This window comes from Macaca fascicularis, chromosome 3 (assembly GCF_037993035.2).
Source record: "Macaca fascicularis isolate 582-1 chromosome 3, T2T-MFA8v1.1".
Lineage (NCBI taxonomy): Eukaryota > Metazoa > Chordata > Mammalia > Primates > Cercopithecidae > Macaca > Macaca fascicularis.
The window spans coordinates 108,553,110-108,573,887 of NC_088377.1; the positions used below are offsets into that span (position 1 = coordinate 108,553,110).

At 37.0% G+C, this 20,778-nt stretch overlaps 1 protein-coding gene across 1 annotated transcript in view; it reads right to left on the minus strand.

Moving 5' to 3' along the window:
- DNAH11 (dynein axonemal heavy chain 11) overlaps positions 1 to 20,778 on the minus strand; it is a 385,830-nt gene that overhangs the window by 237,300 nt on the left and 127,752 nt on the right. Inside the window, exon 31 of the mRNA XM_065542209.2 lies at positions 1,647 to 1,778. Coding sequence (XP_065398281.1) covers positions 1,647 to 1,778 — 132 coding nt within the window. The remainder of the gene's footprint in view (positions 1 to 1,646; positions 1,779 to 20,778) is intronic.

A 20,778-nucleotide genomic window follows, 5' to 3' on the forward strand; every position in this document is an offset into this window, starting at 1 on the left:
GGCACATACATGGTTAAATACTTAATAAGAAATATGCATGTAATAAATCTTCATTTTAAACTTTTATATAAAACAATATGAATTTCTTCAAGCAATGCTTTTTACCCCTTTTATGAATCACCCCAGGGGATTAGATAAATTTTGTAACTTTATACTCATATCACTGAAGTCAGATGGAAAAATACACTATCCATATTTAAATGATACATAATCCATAATTTCTGCATTGCAGAGGCATAAATAAACTACACTTTCAACCAAGTTCAGTCTGAAACCAATCTGCTTTTAGTACAGAGATTTTCTGCTTCATTTTTAATCACATCAAATAACAGTATTTTTCATTGCTATTCTTTCCCATCTACTCAACCCTAACTATTCATCTTCCAGTTAAAAATCCCTGTCTCTTTCAAGATAAATGTGACCCTTGGATTTCTTGAGAATCAGTTGAACTTACCAAAATTACTGTATACTAATTTGTCTGATGACTACATAGGTTTCAGCATTGCATATTCATGTATATAAGATGGTTGGGAATTAGACAAAAGTATTTTTAGTACAAAATAAAGGACATATTTTAAATCAGAATTTATCCTACTGCAAATCATCAGACTTATAAAACAGAATAAAATATATAAGAAGATACAAGACCATATTAAAGGAGTAGTTATCAACAGTTCATTATTAAAATGAGAACACATGGTAAGTGATGTTTTGCAAGGAAAAGTTTTGGACTAGCAATTAAAGAATATCACTCACTAGTGGTCCTGAAGCTGGATCAAGGAATATTAATGTATGTTTATGGTTTACATGAAGAAGCATTTTCTTGCACTTTATACAAATAATTTAAATTCACTTTGCTTTTAATAAATTGAGAAAAAGAAACAGAAAAACCACAGAAACATTTCACAATACATACAGGCATTCGAATTGTGAAAGGAATTGCCTTGTTTTAGTACTACCAAACAAGCGTAACCCAGTAGACAAGCATATTCCTGACTTTTGTAAATAGGAATATATTTTGGAAAGAAGGATGACAAAATTCTCCTTCACGTTAAACACTGCCAACACTTAAAGACACACAGACATTTTAAAGATATGTAAAAGAAAGGTTATTAGTATACTAAAAGAATTAGAAAATAACTTCTTACAAGACAATAATCTAGTTGTTCAAGGAAGAGACAAAGGATTACCCAAGTGACAACCTAGAATTATGACCAACACCTCTTTCTTCAAGGGGAAATGTATCAAAGGCACACAGACATGGTTTAAATTACATACACATAATCTTACTGCTTTTGGCTGTGTAAATCACAGAGGTGAGGCTCACAGGCCAATGACCAAGATGGTCACACACAGAGAGATGAACACAGTGATTTCTCATGGTTCTTCCGTTGTGATAAAATTTTTTTGATGATCTGCTGTTCCTAACTTGGCAAAACCTTTTGGGATATCACTTGGAATAAGTCTCATCAGGATAATATATTGGCTAACCAAAATCAAATGCACCCAAGTAAACCACAACCTTTCAGGACTAATTAAAACATACAAACTTTCAAAAAACAATGACTTTCTTGGAACTACTCTGGCAATAAACATCACTTTCAGGAAACAATAATGAATACATAAAATTTCTACAAACAACTTGCCTTCTGAGAAATAAGTTTTGCCACCACGTCTCTGGCATGGACATCTATGGTACAAATTGTCATGATCTTCTGTCTGTCTCCAGGTGGAAGTTCTCCCAGCAAAAGTGTAATCAGTGTATTCAGCTGAGAAATCTAGAAGGAATCATTTTTTAAAAAGGAGGGAAGGGTTACAAATATAAAATTTAAGAGCCCCAAATTCTTCATATTTGTAAAGACTGATTCAGTTTGCAAAACAATTTCTTCCTTTCTTTTTTTCTTTTTTGAGATGGAGTCTCACTCTCACCCAGGCTGGAGTGCAGTGGCGCGATCTCAGCTCACTGCAACCTCTGCATCCTGGGTTCAAGCAATTCTCCTGCCTCAGCTTCCCTAGTAGTTGGGATTGCAGGTGCCCGCCACCACACCCAGCTAATTTTTATATTTTTGGTAGGGACAGGATTTCACCATTTTGGCCAGGCTCGTCTCAAAACTCTTGATCTCAAGTGATCTGCCTACCTCGGCCTCCCATAATGCTGGGATTACAGGCATGAGCCACCACGCCTGGCCACAAAACAATTTCAAATGTGTTACCCCACCTGGTCCTCAAAGAACCTTGGTATAGGAATGACAATATTATTATCCCCTCACACAGATGAAGGACAAGAGAACCTGTGAGTAATGACAAAGCCGGGGCAGACACAGGGTTTCCTGGCTGCACTGAACTGACCCTCTACCCTAATGATAATCTGGTCCATAACATTGTTGAAACAGAAATGACCACAAATCTTAAAAGGCCAAATTAGACTAAAAAAGCATAGTAAGAGCTAAATGACAAATTCTATTTTTCTTTAGAGAAGCATTCACCTAACAATTTGTGTTTGCTTTGGTTTTTAAAAATACAAGATAGTGATGATTACTGAAAAAATATTTAAAATGTAGAGCTGAAGAATGTCCTCCTTTACTCGTATTTACATCCCTATTCTTGTTTAGGTCCGTTGTACTCGTAGATAAGTATTTTTCAAACTGCTGGTCTTTTTTTCATAGAATGGAAAGGAATAAAATGGAATGCCACGAATGACAATTCATTGAAGTGACTGGAATAGAAAATACAGCATTACAGGTAGTAAGAGAATGTATTGTTTCATGCTGTTTTATTTCTGTTTTGACTACCTACATAAACATATGAACTTGGATCTGATAGAAAATATTTCTTATGGTGAATTGTGGTCAGAGAGGTTTGAAAGATTCTGTCTTAGGTGGTCATTTTGTTAGTATGGTTATTTACACAAAAAGATTTCTCCCTTACTCAAGCCTTATTTACAAAACCAGTATTTCTGCCTTATTCCAGGTATCATACTGTGAAACAATACCATCCCCTTTTCTCTTCAGCTCTGCAAAAGGACAGTCAATGACAAACTGCTAGCACCTGAGAAAGCTGGCGGTAAGTGAATATGACAGGTCACCAGAGACTCAACCCTTTGTAGCCTACTGTCAAATACAGGTTCGCTATTGTACTACTATCACGCCCCGGAAAATGCAAAAGCCTGCACACTTCCCTGAGATTGCTGTGCAGCTGGAGGCCGGAGAAAGTCATACAGCTGGAATAAGAAGGGAGAAGAAAGGCAGGAAGAGACAACCGTAACATGCGCAATTTCCATGAAATGAGAACACAGAAGTGTTCCAGGCACTGACTAAGCACGTTGCTGATCTCATTGCACTTAATCTTAAGACAACCTGTTATCTGAACTTTGCAGATGAGAAAATTGAGTCAAAGGCCTATTAACCACATTTGCCAATCCAGGGAGGGGAAATTCAAATTCCAACAGTCTGACTTCAGATTTATCACACAGACCCTCTCCAGCCTCCACAAGACCTACCCATCCCTTCAGGTCTGAGAAACTGTAGCTGTGCAAGAAGCATTCAGGACAGACTCAAAGTCAAACACAAAGGAAACCTGGCTTAAAGAAATAAAAATATTATTATATATCCCCTAGACACTCAGGATACACGACAGCTTTATAAGCATTTGTCCTATTTCCCCCACCCTCTGGCTTTATTGAGGTATGATTGAAAAATAAAAATTGTATAAATTTAAGATATACAATGTGATATTTTGATATATGTATATATTGTGAAACTATTACCCCAAGGAAGCTAATCGACATATCCATCAGTTCACATATCTTTTAAGTGAGAATATTTGATATTTACTGTTTCAGCAAATTGCAAGTGTACACTACATTATTATTAACTATAGTTGCCATATGCTACATTAGGTCTCTAGAACTTATTCATGCTATAACTGCAAGTTTGTACACTTTGACCAATATCTTCTGTTTTCCTCCCCCGCATCCTCTGATAACCACCATTCTACTGTTACTATGTGTTAGACTTTTTTAAAAAATCCGCTTATAAGTGAGATCATGCAGTATTTGTCTGTCTGTGTTTAGCTTGTTTTACATAGAATAACGACCTTCAGATTCATCCAGGTTGTCACAAATGGTGGGATTCCTTCTTTGTAAAGGCTAAATCATATTCCTTGGTGTGTGTATGTGCATGGGTGCTTGCATGAGTGTCTACACATTTTCTTTATCCATCTATCAATGAATACTTGGGTTTTTTTCCACATCTTGGTGATTGTGAATAAAGCTGCAATGAACACGGGAGTGCACATATCTTGTCAAAATAGTGATTCTATTTCCTTTACCTATATATCCAGAAGTGAGATTTTTGGATCATATGGTAGTTCTATTTTTAATATTTTGAGGAATGTTCATAATGTTTTCCATAATGGCTATACTACTTCCTACCGACCACCAAGGAGGTCAAAGATCTGTACACTGAAAACTACAAAACTCAAAGGAAAAAAATTAAAAACAAAAATAAATGGAATTATCCCATGCCCTTGGGTTAGAGGAATTTATGTTTGTTAAAATCTCTGTACTGCCCAGAATTCTCTGTAGACTTAATGCAACTGCATCAAGATTTCAATGGCATTTTTTTTTTTTTTTTTTTGCAGTTTTAGAAAAAACAATCTTAAAATTTGTATGGAATCACCAAGGACCCCGAATAGCCAAAGCAATCTTAAGCAAGAAAAACAAAGCTGGAGGCAGCACATCTCCTGATTTCAAATTATATTACAAAGCTATAGTAATCAAAACAGTGTGATACTGGCATACAAAAAGGCACAAAGACCAATGGAACAGAATAGAGAGTTAAAAAATAAAATTTTCAACTAATTGTTAGCATAGGAACCAAAAACAGTGAAGAAAGAAGGCTCTTACATAAATGGTGTTGGAAAAAACTGGACATCACATGCAAAAGAATGAAATTGGACCCTTATATTATACACACACACAAAAAAAAACTCAAAATGGATCTAAGACTTAAAGATAAGACCTGAAACTGTAAAACTCATTTAAAAATGTGGGAAAAGCTTCATGACTTTGGTCTTGACAATGGTTTTTTGGACTTGACACCAAAAGTATAGACAACAAAATAAAAAAATAAAAAACAAGTGAACTATATCAAACTAAAAAGTTTCTGTACATCAACAGAAAAAATCAACAAAATGAAAAGGTAGCCTATAGAATGGAAGAAAATATTTACAAACAATATATCTGATAAGGGGTTAATATCTAAAATATATAAGGAACTCATACAACTCAATGGCAACAAATAGCCTGATTAGCAATGGGCAAAGGACCAGAATAGCCATTCTCCCAAAGAAAACATACAAATGGCTAACTAGTATATGAAAAGATGCTCAAAATCACTAATCATTAGAGAAATCAAAACCACAATGAGCTATCACCTCACACCTACTACAGTGGCTATAATAAAAAAAGTCAAAAGATATTGTTGGTAATGATGTGCCTTAACCTACTACGAGAGTGACATAAAAGAGCACTGATCACAGGCCAGCCGTGATGGCTCATGCCTGTAATCCCAGCACTTTGGGAGGCTGAGGTAGGTGGATCACTTGAGGTCAGGAGTTCAAGACCAACCTGGCCAATGGGGTGAAACCCCATCTTTACTAAAAATACAAAAATATCAGCCAGGCATAGTGATGTGTACCTGTAATCCCAGCTACACGGGAGGCTGAGTCAGGAGAATCACTTGCATCTGGGCGGTCTAGTCTGCAGTGAGCTGACATCACACTACTGCACTCCAGCCTGGGTGACAGAGTGAGATTCTGTCTCAAAAAATAAAAAAGATTACTGATCACAGATCACTATGATAGATACAATAATAAAAAATTTAAATATTCCAAGAATTACTAAAATGTGATGCAAAGACACAAAGCAAGTTCATGTTGTTTGAATGATAATGTCAATGCCCAGCATAGAGGGGGTTGCCACAAATCTTACAAAAATAAAGCAGTATCTGCAAAGCACAGTAAAGCAAATCACAGTAAAATAAGATACACCTGAATTTTAATAAACTGCATCTTTAAAAAGTAGTTAAATGTTTAAAAAGCAGATGTGATTCTTGTTTTATGTCTAATATGTTCACTGCTCATCATCCCCTAGATTTTATGTTCCATAAAGTCAAGGACAGCATCTATCTTATTCGGTGCCTTATCCCAGAGCCACTGAAGAACTGTCAGAGTGTGGGTGCTCAATGTGTATCTGCTGAAAAGATGAATTAATGTACAATAACAACCCATGCCTATACAAGTTTCTAAGGAAAATTAATATACACTTTAGTGAGAAAAGAGTTATTTAGGCCTTGGATATTTTCTTACCTGGGTCAAGATATCTGGTCTTTGTAGTATCCAATCTTATACCACTATCAGTATTTGGTTTAAAAAAAAAGGGTGATTGCAACAACAGTAATAATATCGTATACCTTATAAGAACATTTATAATTTTAAGTGCATTCACATGCATTGTCTTATCTGAGCCTCCCAACAACCTGTGATTTCTGCATTATTGATTCATTTTTCACAGAAGTGCAGTCAAATGGAAGATGATTAAAAACACAGCTTGTCAACATAATCTGCACAGCATCATATGTTGGGGATCTTATACTGTATATCAAGATTAAACCTTCTCTGATGATACTCTTTAGTAAGTAATAAAATTCTGCACCCATAGTTATGTAATGTAGTTTAAAAATGTCTGTAGTATTTGGGCAGTGGCAACAGGTAGCAATCATCATGGTCAGTACTGTACTTGCATATAAGTTTATGATATGTGACATATAAAACATTCCTTAGCAACTTTAAGAAAATATACCCTATCGTGTAATCAGTACATATACTTGCCACTGATTGCAATAGTGTTACATGATTTTCTACTGGATCAAGGATGTCTGGCTCAAGTCTACCTACGTCCCTTTGAAACTCAAGTGGCTGTTTTCCTGGTACATCTTGGCTTCATTAGAGTGCAAGTACAGCATATATCTTGAACTAGAAATAAGCCCAACTTAGAGTAAAATCCAAACTTTTGTTCCTGGAGTACAAAGTCTTCCATGACCTCACACCACTCCTTTCCTATCTCACTTCAGTAACCATGCTGGCCTTCCCTTTGTTCTCCTATCACAGCTGCTTTAACGCCACAGCAACCATTTCATGTGCCTGGAGTCATCTTCCTTCTAATCCTTGTATGATTGGCTTCCTCTCATTATTCAAAGTTGTAGTTCAAATTTACCTCCTCAAATTGGCCTTCCCTGGCCATTCTATTTACTATTACCCCCTATTTATTCTAAATGCTTCTATTTTATTATCTTTATGGAACTTATGAGCATCCTACCAATCATGTATTTCTTTGTCTGTCTCCTCCACCCTAAGCTCTAAAGGGGCAAGGCCCATATCTATCTTATTCTGGGCTGTGTTCTCATGCTTAGCATAGCAGCCAGCATAAAGAATGTGTCCAAGTCAACACTCGCTGTATGAATTGATGAAGGAAGAAATGAACGAATGAACAATAACAACAATACACACCAGAACAACAGTTTTTTGTTCTCTCATTCACTCATTCATACAAGATGACAAATGTGGTTCTTGTTTCCAGACCTTACAGGACAACAAGGAATGCAGATAAATAATTAAAATTGTTTTGCTAGGGCAAGTAGAAAGTACTCTGACAGCACACAGAAATAGGGCTTGCCTGATCTAGGGCTTAGAAAGGCACTTTAGGCCGGGCGCAGTGGCTCAAGCCTGTAATCCCAGCACTTTGGGAGGCCGAGACGGGCGGATCACGAGGTCAGGAGATCGAGACCATCCTGGCTAACACGGTGAAACCCCGTCTCTATTAAGAAATACAAAAAACTAGCCGGGCGAGGTGGCGGGCACCTGTAGTCCCAGCTACTCGGGAGGCTGAGGCTGGAGAATGGCGTAAACCCGGGAGGCGGAGCTTGCAGTGAGCTGAGATCCGGCCACTGCACTCCAGCCTGGGCGACAGAGCGAGACTCCGTCTCAAAAAAAAAAAAAAAAAAAAGAAAGGCACTTTAGAGGAATGTATACTAAGACCTAAAGAATGAGCAGGATTTAGGTTGAGAAGAATTTAGGGGTTGGCCAACAGGGAGGCAGTCGTTAAGCCACCGGGAGCAGCCTGCAGAAAGGCCCTGAATGGACAGGTGGCTCTGTGGAAGAACTGAAAGAGGTCACCCATGGCAGGAGTGGGCGGCAGAGGAAGGACAGGTGTTTAAAGATGCTGCAGAGGAAAGCAAGTGCCCACGTGTGCAGGGCTTACTCAGCTCAGTTAGGACAATGAGATGGTGCTGAAAGGTCTAGAAGGCAGGGTGATCATGAGATTTGTGTTATTAAATGATCTCTCAGGCTATGCTGTAAACAATGAATTGGAGGAAAGTAAGACTGGAAGAAAAAAGACCTGAGAGGAGGATGCTACAATCATTTAGATGAGAGAAGAGAGTGGCTTGGTCTAGGATATTATCAAAGCAGCTGGAGAAGGCAGTGAGAATAGGGATCTTCGGGACAGTTAAAGAGATTTGGTGGTTGATTGGCTGTTGAGCAAAAGAAGAGTCAAGCGGGCTTCTAGTGTGAGCAACTAGTGAAGAATGTTGGTTTATTTGTTGTTTTGTTGTTGTTGTTGTTATTGTTTTTCCCGCAGCCGGGCACATTGGGAGGCAAGTATGAGAAGAGCGAATGTACACTGGATCTTTTAGGTTGGGTGTGCCTGTGAGACTTCAGTGAAAAATCCCTATCTGTTTCTGGCTGTGCTTCAGCAGAGAGATGCAGGATCACTAGAGTGATCCATCTCTTGATTAGGCCAGCATGGTCAACATGGCAAAACCCTGTATCTACTAAAAATACAAAAACATTAGCTGGGCATGGTGGTGCACACTTGTAACTCCAGTTACTTGGGAGGCTGAGGCACAAGAATTGTTTGAGGCAGAGGTTGCAGTGAGCCAAGTCACACCACTGCACTCCAGCCTGGACGACAGAGCGAGACCCTGTCTCAAACAAAACAAAACAAAACAAAACACAAAAACAGGTCAGGCACAGTGGCTCACATCTGTAATCCCAGCACTTTGGGAGACCAGGGTGGGTGGATCACCTGAGATCAGGAGTTCAAGACCAGTCTGGCCAAGATGGTGAAGCCCCGTCTCTACTAAAAATACAAAAATTAGCTAGGCATGATCACGCCTGTAATTCCAGGTACTTGGGAGGCTGAGGCAGGAGAATTGCTTGAACCTGGGAGGCAGAGGTTGCAGTGAGCCGAGATTGCACCACCTCATTCCAGCCTGGGCGATGGAGTGAAACTCCGTCAAAAACAAAACGAAACAAAACAACCCCCCCTCCCACACACACACACAAACCAAAACAGAATACAGCCATAAGGAACAGGAATATTTAAGGAGCAGGAGGAAGACCAGCCAGGTGAAGTAAAGAGCTGCCCAAGTTTTCTAGTTAGAAAACTAGAATTCAAAAAAAACATGAATATAAAGGAAGAGAGTAATGTGAAGAACTAGGAAGTATTTTCTAAGTTGAAGAAAATAGAAATAAACTCAATCAAGTGGTAGAAATAGGTTGTGGTGATGAGAAAAAGGAAAGAGCAAGTATAGACATTAGGTCAGCAAGCTTGATTATAAAAAAGGTTACAGAGATAAGGCAGGAAATAAAAGATGTGGCATGAATGAATAATTTTTAGTTATTTTGAGTAATAAGGGAGTTGGGCATGTTAATTACTGATGGGAATGAGCAAGAGGGAGAAACTGAAGAAACAGGAGGAAACAAAGTCAGGGCAGCCTTGAGCGAGGTCAGAGCAGAAGGGACCCAGAGCAGAGGTGGAAAAATGCTCTGGACAGTGGAGGTCACCCTTGCCTCCTACCTGGAGGATGGTATCGGGGGAGGGACATCAGCCTGATGGCCATTGCTCTAGTTCCTCTCTGATGATGTCAGCAGATAATAAAAGCACTGACTGACAGGCATTGTATGTGTACATGTGTACTGTGTGTTTTCTAATTTAATCATCACAACTTTATGAAGTAGGCACAATTAGTATTCCAGTTTTACATGTGAGAATATGAGATAATCTGCCGGAGATCACACAGTTATAAATGGTGGAGCCAGGGGCTAGTACACAATTCTAAGATCTTACTGTTTATTTTACAAATACAAAACCTTCTTATGTGGATAACAGAGCATCAGACCAGGCAAGTGCTGGCCTCCAATGATTAAGGTGAGGAGCGAGAGATAACTCAGTATACCCCACCTATGAATTCTCTTATTTATATAAACATAGAAATGCTTCCTAACAAAAAGACAAGATCTTACACCTTCTATGTCACATACCATGAAAAAAAGAAAAAGGAAAAGGCATGATCTTGACCACCATTGGGGTTTATAGGATACACATATCTAAGGGACTACAGTGTTCCCAAAGAGGGTCAGTGAGCGCGGTAGAATGATGGTGGGTTCACCATGTAGGACAATGTCAGACCTAGAAAGTAACAGACTCAAGGTCAGAGAGAAGCAGTGATTCCTGATACATAGTGGTGGCTGGTCCCCCATTTTTTTCCATCCTGGCTCCTATGGCATCATGGTAGAAGGAGGCCATTCTGTGAATTTAAAGAGTGTATCCCTAAATAATATAGGTTTAAATCAGGCAACAAAGAAAAAAAAAATCTTCCTTGCAGCAGAAGCATTGCAGTTTTGCCAGCATCAGCCACGGCATATCTCCCAATATGGGGACACCCAAGCCATGGTAGCAAAGAAGCTGGAAGAGGCCATTCTGCAGAAAAGTTGAGATCTGGACATTAGATTTGGTGGCTCATGCCTATAACCCTTGTGCTTCTGGAGGCCAAGGAGCAAGGATTCCTTGAGGCCAGGAGTTTGAGACCAGCCTAGGCAACACAGCAAGACCCCATCTCTACAAAAAATTTAAAAATTAGCCAGACATGGTGTCAGGCCTCTGTAGTCCTAGCTACTTGGGAGACTGAGGCAGGAGGACTGTTTGAGTCCAGTAGTTTGAGACTGCAGTGAGCTATGATCATGTCACTGCACTGTAGCCTGGACAATAGAGCGAGACCCAGTCTCTTAAAAATAGAAAAGTAGTCTGGAGCTAGAAGTCCTCAGCTTAGCAGATCAAAGTGAACATTACAATATAACTAGTATAGCACCTTGGGGATCAGTTACCAGAACTCTCAATCCCTTTCTAACAGGACATAATACTGAAGTTTTTCTTGTTTCATAACAGCAACAAGGACCTCTAATCTTGAAACCTACCAGTTTCACCTTCAGCAATATCAGAAACAATGAATTTTCATTTCCACCAGCCAGAGCAAAGGAAATGACAAAGAGACCAAGTCCCATACTCTTAAAACTATCAGAACATGGATTGTTGAATTTCAGTTTGTTGTCCTCCTTCCCAATGCTCACTTCCTACTTCTCCTTTAATACTACTGCTAAAACCACTAGTGCAAAATTGAGCAATGAATGTCAGAGATAGTGAGCTTAATTACCTCGTTCTTGACACTAATGGAAATGACTCTAATGTTTCACCATTAAGTATGATTTTCTCTGCAGGTTTCTGGTAGATATTTTTCAAGTTTTAAAAGTTCCTTTAAATGCTTATATTAGAAAAGAAAAAGGTATAAAGTCAATAAGCACCCACCTTAAGAAACTTGAAAAAAAGGAACAAATTAAGCTCAAAGAAGAAGAAAGGAAATAATCAAAATAAGGGCAGAAATAAGTGAAATATAAAACAAACTATAGAGAAAACCAATAATGTCAAAGGTTAGTTCTTTGAAAACAGAAATAAAATTGATAAACACCTAGAAAACTCAGTCAAGAAAAAAAGGAGAAAAAAATTACCAACCCCAGAAATGAAAGTAGGACATCTGGGCAGACCTTCCAGATGTTCTGAGGATAATACTGAAATAGCATGACCAACTTACATCAATAAATTGAAAAGTATAGACCAAGAGTGGCCCCTTTTCTGTAAAGGACCAGATAGTAAATCTTTTTGGATTTGTAGGCCATGCAGTCTCTGTCACAGCCACTCCACTCTGCCATCATGATGTGAAAATAGCCACAGACAATAGACACTGGGCCAGATTTGGCCAGAGGTCTGTAATTTGCCACATGCTGAATTACTTAAAATGGGCAAATATCTTGAAAAATACAAACTTCCAAAACTGACACAAGAAAAGAAGAAGCCCAAAAAAAACTAAACAGCTGCATATGTATAAAAGAAATCAATTTATAATAAAAAATGTTCTACAAACAAAACTTCAGGCCCAGATGCATCACAAGTGATGTCTATCATAAACTCTTTCACAAAACAGACATAAATGGATCACTTTCCAACTCCTTCTAAGAGTATACCCTGATTTCAAAATCTGGCAAAGATATCATAGAAAAAGAAAATTACAGACAAATGTCCCTGATAAACATAAATGTAGAATTTGTTAACAAAATAATAGCAAATAGAATCCAGCCAAAGATACACACACACACACACACACACACACACACACACACACACACACACACCCCTACACACTTAAAGGATAATTCATAACCAAGTGTTTATTATTCAGGAACGCAAAGTTGGCTTCACTTTCGAAAATTCACCACAATAACAGAATGGCATGGTCATCTCGTGAGATTTGAGAAAGCTCAATGCTGATTTAAGATGCAAACTCTCTGCATGTGGTAATGGAAAGGACTTTCCTCTATCTGATAACGGGCATCTCCAAGAAACATTCAATTAACATCATATTTACTGGAGAAACATTATTCTTCCCAAAGAATGTAAATGGACAAGGATGTCTCACTACCTCTATTTAACATTGTGCTGGAGGCCCAGTCAATTCAATAACTCAAAAAAAGGAAATAAAAAACAAAAGGAAAAAGAATGGAAGAGAAGAAAACTGTCATTACTTATAGATGATGTATTTCTGTACATAGGAAGCCCTGTAGAGTATACATATATATATATTTAAAAACTACTAAATGTAGTAAGTAAATTTAGCAAAGCCCCAAGATATAAGGTGAATATTTAAAAATCAATAAATTTCTATATACCAGCCAAAAACACTGGGAAATAAAATTTAAAAATTAGTATGTAAAATAGAATAAAAAACATATCAGCTACCTAAAAATAAATCTAATGAGAAATGTGCAAGACTTCTACATTGAAAACTACAGAAAACATTGTTGAGAGAAGGTAGAAAAAACTTATATAAAGAGATATACCATGTTCTTGGGTTACAAGAACCATAATTATTGAGATGTTCATTCTTCCAAAATTTATATTTAGAGGCTGCCCCAGTCACAATTTAATTAGGCTAAAAATTAATTTGATTTGTAAAAATAAACAATGTGATTGTAAAATTTATATAGAAAAGAACCTCAAACAGTCAAAACAATCTTGGGGAAAATAATGAACAAAGTTGAAGGATATATATAAAATGACTTTAAGGATTACTATAAAGCTACGGTAATTAAGAAAGGTGGATTTGGCATGAAGGCAGAAAAACAGATCAATGGAACAAGAGAATCTGAAAATAGACCCACATAAATATATAGTCAGTTGACTGTTGACCAAGGTGTCACATTAACTCAATAGAAAAAGGAAAGAGGTAAGGATTGTAGACCTAATGGGAAAAACCCAGAACCATGAAGCACCTTGAAAGAAACAGAAGTATATTTTCATGACTTTTGGACAGGCAGTAACATCTCTCTCTCTCTCTCTCTCTACCCCCCCCACCCCGACACACACACACACACACAACACACAGAAAGAAAAAAAATGTTTAAAAAGACACAAAAAGCACTAGCCATGAAAAAAAAAAAATTTGATACACTACACTGCATCAAAATTATACCTTTCTGATAAAATATGCCATTAAGAAAATTAGTCCATTTTGTAACAGAAAACTTGTATCCCAAATAAATAAAGAAATCCTACAATCAACAATTAAAAAAGACCAGGCACAGTGGCTCACACCTTTAATTCCAACACTTTGGGAGGCTGAGGCAGGAGGATCACTTGAGGTCAGGAGCTCTAGAGAGCCTGGGAAACATAGCAAGACCTGCAAAAAGAATTTTTTAAATGTTTAACTGAATATGGTGGTGCTTGCCTCTAGTCCTAGCTACAAAAGAGGCTAAGGCAGGAGAATCGTTTGAGCCCAGGAGTTTGAGGCTGCAGACTATGCCACTGCACTCCAGCCTGGTTGACAGAGTGAGACCCTGTCTTAAAAATATATCAGGCAAATCATCCAATTACTTGAACAAGGAGCAAAAGATCAAAAGATCTTAATAGATGCTTCACAATAGAGGATGTATGAATGCCCCCATGAGAAGTTGCTCAACATCTTTAGACATTAGAAAAATGCCAATTAAAATCACAATGATATACTATTTTATACCCACTGGAATGGTTGCAATTATAAAGACTGACAATATGAATATGGGCAAATATGTAAAGCAGCTGAAATTCTGTTACATTGTTCATAGGAATATAACAATAGAGAACTGTTTGGCTGTTTCTTAAATGGTTAAATGTATACTTTCTCTGTGATCCAGCAATTTCACTTTTAGGTTTCTACCCAGGAGATATGAAAATGTATGTTCACAAAAAGACTTTATCCAATAATGTTTAAAGCAGCCTTAGAAACAATAACCTCAAACTGGAAACCCAAACATCAAGTAACAGGATGGGTAGAAAAATTGTGGTACATGTATACAATGTAATATTAGTAAGCAATAAAAAATAATGAACAGCAAATACATGCAACAACAGACATGAATCTCAAAAATATGTTCATTGAAAAATGTGAAGGGTCTGAAATTTTATCCTACTTGCAGGCTAACAAGTCATGGATGCTGGCAGAAGACATGAGACTCCTGGGTCAGAGATAAAGGACAGTTTATTACAGCAATATCACGAGCAATAGTAGAACATTAGCATTTGCACTATCTCTGAGTACAGATTTTCAAAGGATATTCAAAGAGGGCTAGCACATGCAGTGAGCTGTGTTACAAGAGAAACGTTCTGGATTTAGGGAGTGCAAATCTTTTATAAAAGACAGCATGTCTGACATTTGCCCCAGGAAGAGATATTATTTTTATTATACGAAATAACAAGTCAAAATGCCCTTTGCTCTGGAGAGAGATACTGTCTCTATTTTCAAGAATGTTCACTATAAAAATATATCTGGAACAAAGGGCAGTCATTACCTCTGTTCATAAGATGTATACAAATGTAAGACCCATAAGGACTGTCTCCCAATATTAAGTAAAAAATCCACACAAAAAAGAAGATATGCTAACTTAGGAGATTTGCCGAAAAAACTTTCCTTTGTATTTTATCATTGTGTGGTTTTCGTATTAAGTATATTAGAACTTTATAGAAGGAGTGGAAAATCCTTACATCTCTGTTTACATTCCAGAACAGTTGACGTAACATGGTGTTTATCTTTCCCATGATAAAATCACTGAAAAAGGGTCCTTTTTAGGAAGGAGTGCCCATCTTTGACTACCATGACTACCATTTCAATTCTTCCATTGTCAATGATCTGCTTGAGTTTTCTAAATTATTTTGATTCAATTCTAGAAAAAGTATTCATAGAAAAACATCCATTTATTTTAGATTTTGACTTAATTACCAAAAAAAAAAAAAAATCACATACTTACACAGTCATTTTAAAATCTGTTACTTATAGGGATGTTTTTTCCCTATCCCTTTATTGTATTTTTTTTTATTTCTTCTCCGAATTGCAAAAATTTCTTGGCATTATTGGTCTGTTCAAAGAACCAACTCTCATGGTTAATGGATCATATTGAAATCAAACGGCATGTATGGGTGACAAATCCTTTTTTCTCTTACCTCCATCTCTCATTGTGGGGATTTTCAGTTACTTCAGGATTTGTTCTGCTTCTTTCTCTAAAGCAAAGGTGGTAAACTATAGGCCATGAACCAAATTTGGCCCACCACCTGTTTACGCAAATACCATTTTATTAGAACCCAGCTATACCTATTCACTTACAAATTACCAATTGCTTCTTTGCAACCACCACAATAGAGATGCATGCATGCAGAAGACACTATGTGGCCTACAAAGACAAAAATAATTACTATCTGATTCTGCCCAGAAAAAGTAGGCCAACTCCTGCTCTTCAGTCGAGACATATTCATGACAGAAGCCCTCTATAAATGGCTCACTTTGCTTGCAAAGCATTTCTCAGGGCTTTGTACTGGGGACAAACACTTCTACTAATAGCCTCTTGGGATATACAGGGGAGAGAAGCGGCTCCAGTTGTCCATTTCTTCTAGATTTAATCCTTATCACTAACCATAAATTCCACGTTTCTTATATTTGTTTAAGGTGAGTTCATAATTTATCTGAAATTTTCCTGGGTGAAAATTGGCTTTCCATTGCAATAGCTTCCTCTTTTTATAGGTTTGGACTGATTTTCTCTGTTCTTAGTCAGCTATCAAATCAATTTCATATGTTCCTGGCATTCCTCAAATCATATATTCCTGTATTTCTAGGAACAATATGATTTTTTTTCATATATCTTACCTGTCATTCAATGTAATATTTGATGAGAGGGGAGGTAGGGAGTATGTGCTCTACTCATGATCTTGTGAGTTACTGCTGGATTATAAAGCATAAAGATATCAGATCATGTTGTTATATAAAGGTCAAAAAAAAAAAATACTTGTGTCCAGTATACACTTCGTAGCTCCAGGCTTGACAGGCCTCTCTATTCAGTAATAGGGCTGAAACAAGATAAGAATGCTAGCAATATTGTATCCAAATTTTTTAAAAGAATTTCTTAGCAACTAAAAGTGAGGCCAAAAATTGGCTTTCAGCAGCAAAATGAGGGTCTCTTTCTTATATGTATACTGGTATTTCTGAGTTTTGTTGAGAGGGAGAGGATGGTTAATGAGAAAAGTTTTATATTATTTATCATGAGTTCTTAGCAAAAGTCTCTGGGTAATGTCCCTGCACACTACAGATATTAATTTTTTCAAGTTTAAAACACTTCTATCTCTCTTTTGATGATTTTCACACAGCTCAACAATAAAAGTGGACTACAGAAACTTTCTTACCATATCCCAAGCCTCCAAAACAAAACACTTTCACCAAGGAACCTTCAAATCTGAGAAATTAAATTGATCATACTTGCCACTGTTTTCAAAGACTCTGACAAGGCAGTGTGTGTGTGTGTGTGTGTGTATATATATATATATATATATATATATGATCGATATATATTCAAAATGCAGTATTTTTGCTTTTAATCGCAATACTAATATGCAATCACCATAGATCCAGGGGGAAATAGAGTTTAAAATTATTACCTTGGTTTATTTATCTCACTACAATTTGGGATAACCAAGGAAAGGAATTACTTATAATCATCAATTATATACAACTCTGATACAAGTTTTAAAATTAAGTTATTTTAAATGACTAAAGCTCATTAAACAAACTGCTTGCAGTATTAGTAAGAATAATTTTAATTAAAAGTACACTCCAGCAGATGGTTACATTCATTTTGAAAGGAAGAAAACGGAAAAGGTTTCAACTTAGATGCAAACATTTCTCATGACCCAAACCATAGCTTTAGTAGAATTCAAATGTTAGCTTCTGTAATATACATGTTAGTGCCAGTCACAAAACTGAAACACTGTAGTAAAGGCATCTGTTTGTCTGGTCTGTCAAACACTTCAATTCATGCGAGAAGTGTTTTATAATTACGTGGATAAATGCTTTCTTCACAAATCATCCCCTTTCTCTACTTCTCATCCAACATGAAAAAAGAAGCACTGTATAACTTTTGAACAAAGTAGAAAACTTTTAAAAGATGTTAAGAGACAAACACTAAATTCCATGAGTTAGTTGAACAAGGCAAAGCTACTGGGATATGAATACCTTTATAAGAATGAGAAGAAAAAAAAGAACCAGTCCAATGTTGCTGACAGGGGAAGGAGTGGACACTTCTTATACACTGATATTGGGAAAGTAAATTTGGCACTATCTTGCAAAGGCTTTGATCTAGCAATTTGACATCTAGAAATTTATCCTGAATAAATAAAAATGCATGTGACATGTCTATACAAGGCTCTTCCTTGCAGTATTATTAACGATAACCAAAAATGAAAAAGCAACCCAACTAGCCAGTATTATCAACAATAATAATAATCATAATAATAGGTGGTATTGCAATATATTAGATTAAATGAACATGGACAATTTGTTAACACAGAAATATTAAATAAAACAGAACATACCTAAATATAAAGTACATAGCCAAACATGAGAAAGGTGGAAAGGGAGAGGAGAGAGAAAAAGGGGGAGTGGTCAATAGTGGAGTGAGAGAGAGAGAGTGAGAGGGAGTGAGAGGGAGGGAGGGAGGGGAAGAGAGAGTGAGTGAGTGAGAGAGTGAGTGAGTGAGTGAGTGAGAGAGAGAGAGAGAGAGAACGGAGATTGACCCCTTCCTGACAACAGGAACGGGCCTCAAAGTGAAGAGGTATGATGAGGTTGATAAGTGAATGCCATGGCAGCTCAAAGAATTTGTATAGAGAGCCAAACATCCGAAGCTGAGGTTTAAACTGCCACATGGTAACAGAAATGTTCCCATTTCAGTTGTGCCTCTCATACTCCCTCGAGCAAGGCAGAAAGTTGGAACTGAGACGTTGAACATAAACTTGAGATACTGAAAGTGTTACAATTCTAGAAAAACTCTACCTGTCAGCTCAAGAAGCAACATGAAAGCTGGAAGTATCTGGAGGCTTTGGACCAGAAAAAATCTCTTAAAAGAAATCAAAATCTCACATTTATACCATGTGAAGCTGTGGCATCCAAATTAACCCTGCTAATGTGATCAGAAAATCCTAAACTGAGTAACTGCAAAATTAATCTACAACCGGCCAAGGCAGTGGCTCACGCCTGTAATCCCAGCACTTTGAGAGACTGGGGTGGGAGGACAGCTTGAGGTCTGGGGTTTAAAACCAGCCTGGTCAACATAGTTAGACCACCTCTCTACAAGAAAAAAACAAAAATTAGCTAGGTGTGGTAGTATGCACCTGTGGTCCTAGCTATTCAGGAACATGAGCTAGGAGGTGGGAGGTTAGCTTGAGCTCCGCAGTTTGAGGCTGCAGTGAACCATGATCACTCCACTGAACTCCAGCCCAGGAAAAAGAGCAAGACTGTCTCAATCATAATCTCAATCTCAATCGTAATCCTAACCAATCATCATCATCCAGAACTTACGAGATCTATAGAGACCTGAAAGAATTGCGGGGCTGGGGGAGGGGAGATACACTGTAAGGATATTTGCTCAATTTAGGGAAGAAAATTCCTACAGAAAAAAAAAAAACAAACATAAAGATAACCTTTAAAAATGAACATTAAAAAACAATCAAATTTAACAGGAGATCCAGCCTCAGAACTAGAGCTAGTAGAACAATCTAAGTAAAACTATTAAACATCTTTTTAAAATAATTAATGAGATTAAAGGATAGAAACCACAATGACAAGATAGGTCATCATAAAATTGATTTTTAAAGAAGCAAAACAAAAAACAAACAAAAAAAACAAACATAAAAACCAACTTTGGGAAACTGAGATATAATAACTGAACTTAAACTGAAGAATTGGGTATGTAAACTGAAGTGTTTGAAAAGGGAATCCTTGTACACTGTTGGTGGGAATGTAAGTTAGTGTAGCCATTATGAAAAATAGCATAAAGTTTCCTCAAAAAATTAAAAATAGAATTACCATATGATCCAGCAATCTGACTAATAAAGACACATACCAGAGAACTGAAATCAATATGTTGAAGAGATGTCTGTATCTCTTCAGCATTATTCAGAATAACCAAGCTATGGAATCAACCTAGGTGTCCATCAATGGATGAATAAAGAAAATACGGTAAATATGCACAATGAAATATTATTCCACCTTTTTAAAAAAAAGGAAATCCTGTCATTTTGTGACAACCAGGAGGACGTTATGTCAATTGAAATAAGCCAGGCATAGAAAAACAAATACTGTATGATCTCACTTTTATGTGGAATATAAAAATGCCAAACTCCATAAATAGACATTTTTCAAAAGAAGATATACAAAAACCAAAGGACACACGAAAAAATGCTCAACATCCCTAATCATCAGGGAAACGCAAATTGAAACCATAATGAGATATTATAACAGACAGAATGGCTATTAAAAAGACCAACAATGACAACAACACAGATGTTGGTTAGGATGCAGAAAAAAGGGAACTCTTATACACTCTTGGTGAGAACATAAATCAGTACAAGCCCTGTGGAAAACAGTACGGAGATATCTCAAAGAACTAATAATAGAACTAGCATTTGACCCAGCAATTCCATTACCAAGTATCTACTGAATGGAAGATAAGTCATTGCATCAAAAAGATATCTGCACTCCTACGTTTATTGTAACACTATTTACAATAGCAAAGTTATGGAATCAACCTAAGTGGCCATCGATGGATGAATGGAAAAAGAAAATGTGACATATATACACAATGGACTACTACTCCATCATAAAAAAGAATAAAATCACGTCTTTTGTAGCAACATGGATGGAACTAGAGGTCATTATCTTCAATGAAACAAGTGAGACATAGACAAATATCACATGTTCTCACTTATAAGTGGGAGCTAAACGATGTGTACACGTGGATATTGAGTGTGGAATG